General features: G+C 50.0%; 1 protein-coding gene and 1 pseudogene across 1 annotated transcript; one reads left to right on the top strand and one right to left on the bottom strand.

Annotated features, from left to right (window-relative positions):
* The first annotated feature begins 2366 nt into the window (after positions 1 to 2366).
* Positions 2367 to 3514, top strand: LOC136549102 (NADPH HC-toxin reductase 2-like; annotated as a pseudogene).
* Positions 3515 to 5657: 2143 nt separating this feature from the next.
* LOC136552665 (PLASMODESMATA CALLOSE-BINDING PROTEIN 3-like) lies at positions 5658 to 9301 on the bottom strand. The gene is made up of 4 exons (XM_066544226.1): positions 8927 to 9301; positions 7616 to 7849; positions 6839 to 6872; positions 5658 to 6326 (listed from the first exon to the last, which is right to left on the bottom strand). The coding sequence occupies exons 1-4, from the start codon at positions 8982 to 8984 to the stop codon at positions 6065 to 6067; spliced, it is 588 nt and encodes a 195-aa protein (XP_066400323.1). The 5' UTR covers positions 8985 to 9301; the 3' UTR covers positions 5658 to 6064.
* Between the last annotated feature and the right edge of the window lie 3186 nt (positions 9302 to 12487).

Below are 12487 nucleotides of genomic sequence, written 5' to 3'. Positions count from 1 at the left end.
CGTAGGGAGGCACCGAGCCACCGAGGCCCAGCGAACGGCCTCGGCACCCACTAGAGAAACCCGCCGGTACTCTTGGAGCAGCGTCTCCGGACCGCTAGCCGACCCCCAGCGAACGGGGTACGGGCCTCCACTCGGACTTACCTGATAACAGCTCATCGGAAATGTCGTCGCTCGCGCCCACCGAGGGTAGCATGGCATCTTCCACCCCTCCTTCCGAGCGAAAAGGAAGCACGAGGGTCGTACAAAAAGCTGGGGGAACCCCTGACGGCCCTCTCGCTTCCAGGCGGAGGCTAAGGGGCTCTTTCCGCAGCATCGTCGAGGCCCTGCGATCCTAACTCGCACCCACGGGCCCGGCAAACACAATGAAAACCCCTCACTCGAGAGAGAAAAAGCCCCTGAAGAAGTGAAATCACTCCTCCAGGGCCTCGGGGGCTACACCCGGCGGGTGCGCTCGCGCGCACCCACCGAAACCTCGAGTACAAAACACCATCCCAACAGGAACTATCAAGAGCCAATTCTCGTCAGAACCTCAGGGGGAGTGCCTCCACTCCCCCCAAGGCTTGGGGGCTACTGTCGGATACCGTGAGAAGGGGTACCCTAAGCAAGAACCTAAAAAACGACTGCTTAGACTTCGTAAAAGTCGAAACCAGCTAAACACCGCTGGCCTCGGCCGATTCTCTGACTCGCCCGAGGCCCCCTCACCGCTGACCTCGGCGATCCCCCACCAAAGGCCTCGGCCGGCCCCCTCTCGTCGCAGGCCTCGGCCGGGCCGCCGACCCTCCGTCTCACGCGAGGCGGGCTCGGCAGCACTCCGCTGCCTCTTCCTTCACCCGTCCCTCTGACAAAACGTCGTGTCGCATTAACTCAGCCAACTGCTGCTCCTGACATCGGCCGCATGCTCGGCACAGTACAGCGGAATGGCCGACGGGATAGGAGGCAGGACTGGGCAGGGGTTACCCGCCACTATGCTAACCACTATGCACATGGTTGACGCCCATGCCTCACTGTGCTGTCAACTCCTGCTCTGAGAACAACGCGGCGTGGGGAGCCACGTCTGGGATACTGTGGTCTCGGAATCAGTACCCAGGACCAATAATTCCCTCCAAGGCCTTGGCAGTTTGCTTCAGGGGCTCGGCAGCCTGAGGATCCATGTCCGCCGAGCCCCCCACGATAGCTCAGCCTCGGCATCTGCAGAGCCACAGCTCCCTACGACGTCATCGCACGATGACCAGCACGTCGCCCGCCATGTCCTGCATCAAGCTGTACTGGAGCCCCACGACGCACAAGATCAAGTATGACCAGCGCGTCACTTCTGCACGACAAGGACGGGGCCACTCCATCGACCATACCACAACAGTGGCCGGCTACAGGGCTCGGACACGCCACTCCCATTTATAGAGCGCTATGTATGGACGTCCCTGGTTCTCCCTTAGAGTATAAAAGGGAGGGACCTGTGGCCATTTCTAGGGAGGGGGGAGAAAAAAAGACGAACACACCGATAGAACTACACACTTCTACGCTGCTTGAGAACAACGCCTCAAGCAGCCCGCACCACCCTCGCCGAGACCTGGGGCTAGCTCCCTCTCTCACCTAGCTTGTAACCCCCTACTACGAGCACTCCGGTGCAAGGAACAGAAGATCGATCTCTCAGACTGGACGTAGGGCCTCGATTGCCTGAACCAGTATAAACCTTGTGTCTCTTTGCATCACCATCCGGGATTAGGGGCACGCAGCACAAATTCACTCGTTGGTTGAGGGACCCCCGATTCCAAAACACCGACAGTGTCAAACGTAACCCATCTATTAGCCCTTTTGTTTAGATGCACTAGAGCTCACCTAGTCTTGACACACCTTGACACACCTTAAGAACCACACTTTCTTTACAAATATCATGATACGCTAGATATGCTTGCATGGTAATGTTTTAATTTTCTCCCGCACCTGCGAGATTAATTTTAGACATTCCACAACCATCTGTACCCAGTCACCTCTAAAGAATTGTTTTAATCGATATGCATGATCAGTTAGCATTATCAGTCTGTTCGTTTGGTTATGATTTGTCGTAAATGATCATAAATTTTTAACCAGAATAATATTTTTTTCCCACACAAATCAGTCCGCAGTACTTCTTCGCCGAGAACCGAACAGGCCGTATATTGCTAGAGGCGGGTCTCACAAAGGGATTCTGCCATCGACAGGGCCAGCTAGAGTCGTACTGCCACAAATCGTTGTCAGCATGATATGATAGCATCACAACTGATGATGTTACGTTGAGCGATGACAGAAGAGTTGACCATTATATTAAAAACAAAAAGGAGCTCAGATTTAGCCATACCAACGACCACCCGAAAAAGATTTACCACAACATAACACCGTCTCACCACTGCACTGCACACCAAAGATTTACCACTCCACAAGCGCCAGCAGATTGCTACTACTGCGTTATTACCATCAGTCATCACGGGTCCATTAATGATCAGCCGTATGGTTTTCCCGCAGTACAAGAACACGACGGAGGCGACGGTGGACGCGGTGCGCATCATCCTCCAGCAGTGCGAGCGGTCCAGCACGGTGAAGCGCGTCATCCACACGGCCTCCGTCACGGCCGCGTCGCCGCTCAAGGAGGACGGCAGCGGATACAAGGACTTCGCCAACGAGTCCAACTGGACGCCGCTCAACCTCTCCTACGGATTCAGCAACGCTCACCTCGACGTACGTAAGGGTTGCATATAATCGACTACTCTACTCACGGCAACGGGCATCCCAACTCAACTGAGACGTACAGCAATGCTAGCTGATCGCCATGCATGCATCTCGATGAGCTGATCGAATTCGAAACACGCGCGTACGCACGAACGCAGGATTATGTGCGGTCCAAGTCGCTGTCGGAGAAGGACCTGCTGAGAGCTACAACGAGTCCTCCCAGTAGGACGATCAGCCCCGGGCACTGGGGGTGGTCACCCTGGCGTGCGCGCTCGTCGGCGGCGACACCATCCAGACGTACCTGTGGAGCAGCATCCCCATGATCGATCGTGGCGCCGCTGACGGGGCAGGCGATCTGCCACAACGCCCTCATGTTCCTGCAGGCGCTGCTGGGCTCCGTGCCGCTGGCGCACGTGGAGGACGTCTGCGACGCGCACGTCTTCTGCATGGAGCAGGCGTCCATGGCCGGCCGCTTCCTCTGCGCCGCCGGGTACCCCAACATGCGGGACATCGTCGACCACTTCGCCGCCAAGCACCCCGACCTCAAGATACAGCTGACGGAGTACGTTGTGGCATGCTCTCGGTCTCGGTTTTTGTTAACGCTACTTGTTATTAGCTAGCTCATCAGCTCTGGTGATTGCTGCTTGACCTGCTTGTGTGGTGGTGACTGATGATCTTGCTATATAGGGAAGGCGTCAGGATTGTGCCCAACACCAGCAAGCTGGAGGACTTGGGGTTCAGGTTCAAGTACGGAGTGGAGGAGACGCTGGACTGCAGCGTCGAGTGCGCCAAGAGGCTGGGAGAGCTCTAGATGCTACGCTACACTACACATGCATGTGCATCATTGGAATTGAGCTACTGTAGTATGGTAGTATCGTGTTCGTATGTGTGTATATTGCGCCATTGCAGTCGATTCCCCCCACCAGAGTTTGAACTGTTCCAGACTCCCATCAGTTCCAATCAAGAATCGATCCAGGCCTTGTTCGCTTGATCTTATCAGTCAGAATCAGTTCTACTTTTCAGCCATGAGAACGGTGTTATTCTCTCACAATAAATCAGTCCTACAAATCAGCCGCAATAGTAATAAGTCCTGCCGAACAGGACCCGGTCAACCTTTGGAGATTGAGCCTCGCTGATACAGATGGAGTCTCTGAGCCGGAGCTTTGAGGGCTTTAAATTTCTTTTTGTTAATAGAGAGTGTAACAAGTTAGCTCATGAGAGTGCTCATTTTGTATCCCGTAATGCTCAGGTGGAGGAGTGGCTTGTAACCCCACCTGGATTACGGGATATTGAACACCTTCATTGTAATCTTGCCCATGCTTAATAAATGAAGCTCCGGTTTTCCTTAAAAAAAGTTTCCACGCAATCAGAAAAGGAAAAAAATGCTAGTATATGGTTTCGTCACTGATTCGCATTTAAAATCTACTGTAGTTGGGCCGGCCTTCGGCAGCGAAATCTCGGGTTTAGCCCGGTGGAAAGCCGAACTAGGCCCGCTTCGGCTCCGCACAACGCACACCCATGAGGCCATGGACCCATGGTGCCATGAGCCGGCCCCCGTGGGCCGCGGCCACGCCTCTTCCGCCGCCGCCCGCGCACCCTCCCCGTCACCGTGAGCACCCGCCCGTGTCCGCGCGCGTCAGCATGACAGCATCCATCCGCGCCTCCGCCGTCTCGTCCCCCTACTCTCATCTCATGGCGCCCTGACGCCCCCTGACGCTTTCTCCACGCTTCTTGCGGTCCTGCCGCTGCCGCGCAGCCAATGGCCACGCCATGGTCTGCACCGTGGCAGGGCAGGGCAGGGCAGCACAGCAGCGCCCCTGCCGCACGGGCACGGCACGCCTGCTCTGCTCCTGCGCGCGCGCGCCATTACCAGTTTACCACCCCGCGCCCCGCCGTAACTCGCCCGGCCCCGTCGGGTACACGCCAATCATGCTGCTCGCTGCGCGGCACCATGTGCGCCCGCACGGATCCAGCGGCGAGCGCCGGCCCGCCCCGCGCTTTGAACAGCCGGGCAGGCAGCCTGACCGCATCATTCATCGCTCGTCACGCAGCTCTCGGCTGGATCCAGGACACCGTCGTACGACACCACTGCCCGCCCCCGGCCCCCGGCCGTGGGGCCTGCGGGTTTGCAACTTTGCAAGTGTTCGTGTGCTGCGGCCGCATCTACCGCTTTCAGCAAGGCACAGTGACAGAGAGGGAGCGAGGGAGCCAGCCCCACTCCGCTTGGACGGGACGGGACGAGCGCTCGCTGCAGCGCTGACGCGCCACACCACCTAACGGTAACATCAGTTTGCAATGCCGCCATGCTGTGACGATAACAAGGCCCGACGGCATCCACAATGATGTCAATGAAAGTACCATTCATTCTTTTTTTCCCGAGAGAGCTGAGAATCTTTGCATCAAGAATAGCTAGACAGGTAGTGGATGGAGGTTACATAGCTCTAAGCTCGTCCTGTTCGGCTGGCTAAATAAACGACTGTTATTTGGTACTATCGATAAGTTCAAACGAACATGCAGCCACAGTGCGCCGAGAATATGAGCCGCCGACAGGGCGACAGCGGTGACGGGCCTGATGACATGCAAGTTGATAAAAAGCACACCCCATGGGCCATGGCATTGTTTGCCCCAGTAGCAGCATTCTCATTCCAGCCAGCCATGAAGAACTAAGGTGGTGTTTAGTTCTTTAATCGCTCCTAAAATTTATGTCACATCGAATATTTAGATACTAATAAAAAATATTAAATATAGATTAATTATAAAAACCAATTACATAGATGAAGGCTAATTTCCGAGACGGATTTTTTAAGCCTAATTAATCTAGCATTAGCGTATGTTTACTGTAGCGCCACGTTGTTAAATCATTGACTAATTAGGCTTAAAAGATTCGTCTCGTAAATTAATCGCAAGTTATGCAATTAGTTTTGTAATTAGTCTATATTTAATACTCCGTCTAAATATTTAATGTGACAGGAATTTTAGGAGTTTATGCGGGAACCAAACAACCCCTAATTAACCTACCAGTGCCTTCCCCACATTTACATGATTAACAACAGTATAAAAACACAGACAATTGTCCTTGCATGACAGAGACAGACATCCTACCAGATTACAGAGTAGTACACAGAACATGAGGTGGTCATCGCAGAGGAGCCCAAACGAAAGGCACCCCACCCATGAGCCCCCCGGGCTGCACCGAACAAGAAGCAGGCGCTAGTGGGTTTTCAGATAGGATGCATTAGGCTTTAGGTTTTTCTCCCTTTCTCCATAGATCATCAGAGTACTCCTGAAATGCCCCTTACCAAAAGGCTGGTTGTGCTTTCTACTAGCAGGTAGGGTCTTGTTTCTGAGGTCATATCAAGCGTCATGCGAGCACCATGGCGGAGAGGAGCGCAACGAGGGCAGTGGCCAGGCCGGCCCTTGGGAGGAGCAAGCCCGCCGCTGCCGCTGTGTCCATGCCAGCGTTTGTGCCTGGTCCTAGGCCGCCGAACCCAGTACCCGTAGTTCCGGTCATAGTGCCTGTCCCCATGCCTGTGCCGGTTGTGCCTGTGCCTACACCGGGCGTGAAGGTCCCTGGGGTTCCTCCCACTGTGCCTCCAGTGGTTGGGGTCATCGTTCCAACAGCGCTGTATAAACAAGGCAATGCTGTTAGTATTGTGGTAATGTTGATTCAAGCCACATGCTGAATGTTCTGCGATTCTTAGTACAATCATCTGAGCGATGGATTAGCTATGTATTATATGCATCTGTTCGCTACTTGGACCCAGTAAAGCAAGTTGTTCATTGTATGGAAATGCAAAAAGGATCTCTAGCATAGAGCTATGGAGGCATCAACAGTGACCACTGACCACTGACCTCTTAGGCATGCTGAATGTTCCTGTTTATCAACAGATGTGATGTCTAAAGTCCAGTTTCCTATTCAAGAAGCTATGAGTAGTTTGGAAGAGTATCAAATATCACTTAAAATTCAGTGAACCAACTGCATTCCAAAAGATCTGACTCAACATGATACATCACTTTCTTGGGGGTACCAGTTCCCAAAGTGCACAAGTTTGAATTTTGAAATATGAACTACTCAGTCAGGCCTTAGTGCTAATAGTACTACATGGTGTGCAGTTAATTTAAGTTCATGATGTACCTTCCACTGGTAGGGTAAGAGCAGCCAGAAGAACCTGAAAGTTTAGAACACAAAGATCATATAAGATACAAGTAGGACTCTGATTGAGTGATGAAATGGATAGTGTCACCAGCAAGAAGAACATGGAAGCAATACAACACAAACATCATATAAGACGCTGGAATCTGTCTTTTGAATAATAAAACAAAGATCGCAAGAACAAAATCTGCCTTTGCCGCATTACAGTTTACTTTCCTTTTGGAAAGTAGGGAAAAAAATGGATGCGCTTTCATGCCAATGCCTGCCCCGGTACACACCAGAGAATATTGGGTCAAGAATAAAGCATATGGCAACAGCTTTGAACTTTGCAAATCTTGCTATTCATTCAGAAAGTTTGTATTTTTTACTATTTTATTACACCAATAGCCTAATTCAGTACCTGTACAGAACCGGATTCCCTAAAGCTTGACCAGTACACCTAGATAGCTTTAACTTATGCTTACTGATAACAAAATGAAATGTGCCAAAAACGATTAGATCCACAATGTTCCATGTCAAAAGCCGAGTTCAGGTGGCCCAAGCACACAAGTCTGGAAAACCTTTAACAATGCTAGACGGCATGAATATTGGTTCCACTAACTTCGCCAACCTTTATTCGTCTTTGCAATTCTAACCCAGCAAGGAGCTAAACACTAACGATCGGTAGCTACAGATTAACTCGCAAGGGGTTAATCCTCCAACTTGAACCTTAATGCAAGGGTAATTAATGTGATAATCTATGCTTGAGGGGGGCATTACTTGGGTCGCTGGTGGTGAGGGTGGCGGTGCCGGTGAAGTCGCAGGTGGCGCCCTTGGCCTTGTTGTTCTGGTAGTAGCTGTTGGCCGCCCAGGAGCAGTGCGCCGGGACGGTGTTGGGGTTGTAGCACGCCCCGTTCTCATGGATGGAGTTGCAGTCCGCCCCGGAGCCGCAGGCGTAGTCGATGGTCTTCTGCAGCGCGGCCTGCATCGCGTCCTGCCTGCACACGCACCATTCTGCACCAAAGATTTGGTCAGAAGAGACGCTAGAGACTGAAGGGGACGAACGAACGCCTGTCTGGGCGTTCCAGGGATGCGGCGGTTCTCCCGCGTCAGTTTATGCGACGTGGTATGTGGATGTCACCAAATGCGACGGCCAGGGGAGCGTGAGCACAGCAAGCAGACGGAGCGAGCTTTGCGCACGCAAAGGAAGAGAGAACGGCACTTTTCACTAGACATGTGCTGCAACGGAAATCTGACCTTTTTGTGTAAGCTGTGCGCTGCATTTCAGTTAAGCAAAAGCACAAAAGGGGATTTTGAAAAAGAAAAGTTGTTCTTTGGGGGAGAACTTCAGTGTCCATCAGCAAACAAGAGGAAATTTCCCTCTCCTCTCTCCCTGCTCTGTTCTTGAACGAATCTCTTCGAAACAGAAGCGGAAGAAATACTGAAACGAATAATGCAGCTCGAACAATGTGAGGAAAAGGAATCTCGAGAAAAAAAAACTCAATGTCAAAAGAAACAGTACATCACAGATGCAAGGTCTGCTTGCTTCGTCCACAAAATGGAAACGTTTTTACGGAGTACTCTTGGTCGTCATGATTTGCGTACCGCCTTACTCGGTTTATAGAAAATACATCTAACATTTTTATCTCCAAATAAATTTATTAAAAAACTAGATTCAAATATTTATGAACGATATTAATTCTGTATCATAAATATTAATATTTTTTAATATATATTTAGTCAAAGTTGTTTTTTTTAAAACGAAAACAACCGACATTTAGGAACGGAACGGAGGGAGTACTCCGTATGTTCTAGAAGGAACGAGCATTGAAGCACAGCTTAAAAACACAAGCACGGAAAACAGAGCCGGGGATGTCAGAGCACAGAAAGCAGTAGAAGAGCTTGCCGTGGCGACTCGGCAGAATGATGAACGAGAAACCCCTAGGCTTGCGCGCGCGCACGCACACACCAAGAAGCCCAAACTCCGGAAACAAGAGAAAAGACGCGGACGGTGATGATATTACAAAATCCACAAGAGCAGAGCAGAGGAAGGGAAGGAAAGAAAGGTTAGAAAAAAAAAGAAGTGCTCACGTGACGCGGCCAGGGTGGAGGAGAGCAGGAGAAGCACCGTCACCACCAGCGCCTTCATGGTCTACTACCGCTGCCACGGACGAAGCGAAGGTCTCCCTCTCCCAGGACGCGCCTGCGACTGCGAGCACGCGAGAGAACTCCGCAGAGGGAGGCAGTGTGGTCGGCCTTGCCGGTAGAGAGAGAAGAAGATAGAGAGATTCGGAGCTGATGGGGATCGGGGAGAGACCACCGGGGGAGGGGTTGGGGGAGTGAGGCTTGAGAGGGCGTGTGTGCAGTGCAGCGGCTGGCGGCCACTCCTGGACTGGACAACAAGACCGGCTGGCACTGGCAGTATGGGGACTGCGTGTCCTGTGAACTGTGCGTGCTTCTGCTTGGGTGGGTGCGCGACGCGACGCGACCCGCGAGATGCGCGTGTAGCCTGTAGGAGGAGTATTTGGTCCGGCACGGGCGCCTGCTGGTTCCAAATTTATCTGCGGCATCGACCGCCTCTTCGGTTCGCCGTTTCGTATATTTGCTGCTTCATAAAAAAAAATACTGCACATTGATTTATATATAAAAAAACTATTTTAACTAAAAATTTATAATCATTTACGGTATGCCACCGCCAAACGACCCCTCGGAGACCGAGCGTCTCGCACCTCGCACACACCACCACACACCTCTGCTTTGTGGCACTTTGCAGGCTCCCGTGAGTCGTCCTGCGTCCAGCCCGCCACGCCACCGCTGCAAAAATGCCATGGGCAGCGTATTCCGTGTGGAATTCGCCCTCCGCTTTGTGCGTCCAACTTTTGCAAAAGCTTTTGGTTCTTGCCGCCGCTTTCTCTCTATCGGGGAATTTTGTTTTCGGAACAGTAGCTGTGGTCCTCTCTGGATGGCGTTTCGAGGTCAGCCTGCAATTCGGCAGTACTGGCATTTTTCCCCCTTATATTTCCTGTGGAATTAAAGCAGAGTAACGGAAGCGAAATAGTATTACTGCTAAGTAAATGAGGCAGTGATGGAGATTGAAATCTTGTAACAGACGCTACTTACTGCTTGGTAGATCTTGATGGCGTTTGTAAGTTTGTGGTCTGCATTACATTCATTCTCTAGTAGGCGTTGTTGGCGAGAGAAAACCTGCGCTGTTGTTGACTATACTATACTCGTTCGTTCGTACGTACGTACTCCACGCATGTAGAGCTGGGGACGGTCTCACCAAACGCAGTGGGGCAGCATGGCTGGCACGAGATCGATCTGAGATTTCCAATCTATCCCACCAATAACCCTCCCTTGCGTAGAACGCAGATTGTCCGCTGCAGTAGGCAGTTTTGAATTGCAGAGCAGGAAATAACCATGTATAGTAAGACCTTGGTTAGTTTCTCCTCCTAAAGATCACTTTCTATTCTATCGAATGTTTAACATATATATAGAGTATTAAATATAGACTAAAAAATAACCAATTACACAGTTTACGACTAATTTGTGGGACGAATCTTTTAAACCTAATTAGATCATGATTTAACAATACGGTGCTACGGTACACACATGTCCTAATGACAAATTAATTAGATTTAATAAATTCGTCTCGCGCCTATAATTTATTTTTTTATTAGTATTCGGACAAACCATGTAGCACCGATCCGAAACTTTACGCTTGGATTTAGGTCCAGTTTAGATTGCGAAAAATTTGGCAAAACGACACTGTAGCATTTTTGTTGTTATTTGACAATTAGTGTCTAATCATAATCTAATTAGGCTTAAAAGATTCGTCTCGTGGATTTTGTCTAAACTGTGTAATTAGTTTTATTTTTTATTTATATTTAATGCTTTATGCATGCGTTTTCGTATTCGATGTGACGGGGAATCTTGAAAAATTTAGGCCTTGTTTAGATCGAAAGTTTTTTCAACCTGATGAATAGTACCACTTTCGTTTTATTTAGCAAATATTGTCCAATCGTGGACCAACTAGGCTCAAAAGATTCATCTCGTGATTTTCAACTAAACTGTGTAATTAGTTATTTTTTTTACCTATATTTAATACTCCATGCAAGCGTCTAAAAATTGATGTGATGGAGAGAGAGTGAAAAAACTTGGAATTTTGATGGAAACTAAACAAGGCCTTAGCGTTTTGGGAGGGACCTAAACAGTGCGTTAAACAAGCTCCAAGTCGGCACTCACAGCAGTGAACTTTTTTCAGTACTCCGTACTGTACGTAGTACCGTGGTGACAAAAGCAAACGGTCGCATTGTCAGAGAGGGTTGGCCGGTTGGGGGAGGGGGCTTCAGCTTCAGGCCTTCAGCAGCAGTAATGCGGTCTCCGAGGATTTACACTACCGGATGGGGCTCATTATTTTGGGTAGGTGTGTTGGCCACTGGTCAGGGCCCAAATTGCGAGAGCCAAAGAGAAGGAGAAGGAGACGGAGACACATGCACACAGCCGTACAGGACGTTCCCAGAGTACAATCCCTATGCCTCCTTGTGCAGTTGTGCTTGGCCTCGCCTTCGCTTGCCTGTCTTGGTTGCATTGGATGGATGGATCTCTTAGATTGGTGGCTTGGTCAGCACCTTGCTTGCAATGGGCCAATACGTTATCATCCAACTTTAAGCACAAGCACTACTGAACTGAACGATCTTAAACAACCCAACAAGGAGACGAGAGGAAACCCCTCCAGCAAAACGCGAGAGACCCCGCGTCGCTCGTTGGAGGTTGGAACCTTTGCTGCTGCTTGGCGGGGACAGCGCTCGGCACTCGCCTCGCCAGTCATATCCACCGATCTGATCAGGTGATTCTGATCGCTCCCTCCGTGATCCAGCGATGACCTACCGGCCTTTGCCCCGTTTGTCTCTGCGTCTTGCTGCCATTTTTTTTTTCGAGGGATTTTCCTATCTCCCTAAAACACAAGATACAAGAGTTTAGCGAGGCTGAGTTTATTAGGTCTATTGATGTTGAGAAGAGAGCGATAGCAAAAGACACGTATGGGAAAGGCGTTGAGTCTTCTAGTGCCAATATGATGCAGAAGAAAATTGAAATGCGTCTCATAATAAGAAGAAGAAGAATAAGCAAGAGAACAACTCGAAGCATAAACAAACAACCACTTTTAAGAAGAAAAAGAACAACAAAGATGGTGGTTGTCTTGTTTGCGGGAGCGATGAGCATTGGGCAAGTTTATGGCTAGACCGCAAATTTAAGTAAGAGAAGAAATATGCAAACATGGTTGTTAGCGAGGCTGAAGGAAGAACATCTGGGTATGATAATTTTTTACCTACTGTTTTTTAGTCTGCCATTCGTCTGAGTGGTGGATGGACACTGGGGCTAATATTCATGTGTGTGTTGATGCTTTTTTGTTTTCTTCTTATCAGGTCGGTGGGGCTGGAGCCTTGCCGATGGAGAACGGGTCCCATGCGCGTGTTCTTGATGTTGGTACGATCATTCTGAAGTTCACTTCGAGAAAGACAGTACTGTTGAAGAATGTGCAGCATGTCCTCTCTATAAAAAAAATCTAGTTAGCGGCTCTCAATGTTGTCGATATGGTTATAAAATTATCTTCGAAGCCAATAAATGTGTACTATCAAAGTATGGAAGTTT

Source organism: Miscanthus floridulus, chromosome 4 (assembly GCF_019320115.1).
Source record: "Miscanthus floridulus cultivar M001 chromosome 4, ASM1932011v1, whole genome shotgun sequence".
Classification (NCBI taxonomy): Eukaryota; Viridiplantae; Streptophyta; class Magnoliopsida; order Poales; family Poaceae; genus Miscanthus; species Miscanthus floridulus.
The sequence above is the reverse complement of the archived record's forward strand: the minus strand, read 5'-3'. Positions and strand labels throughout refer to the sequence as shown.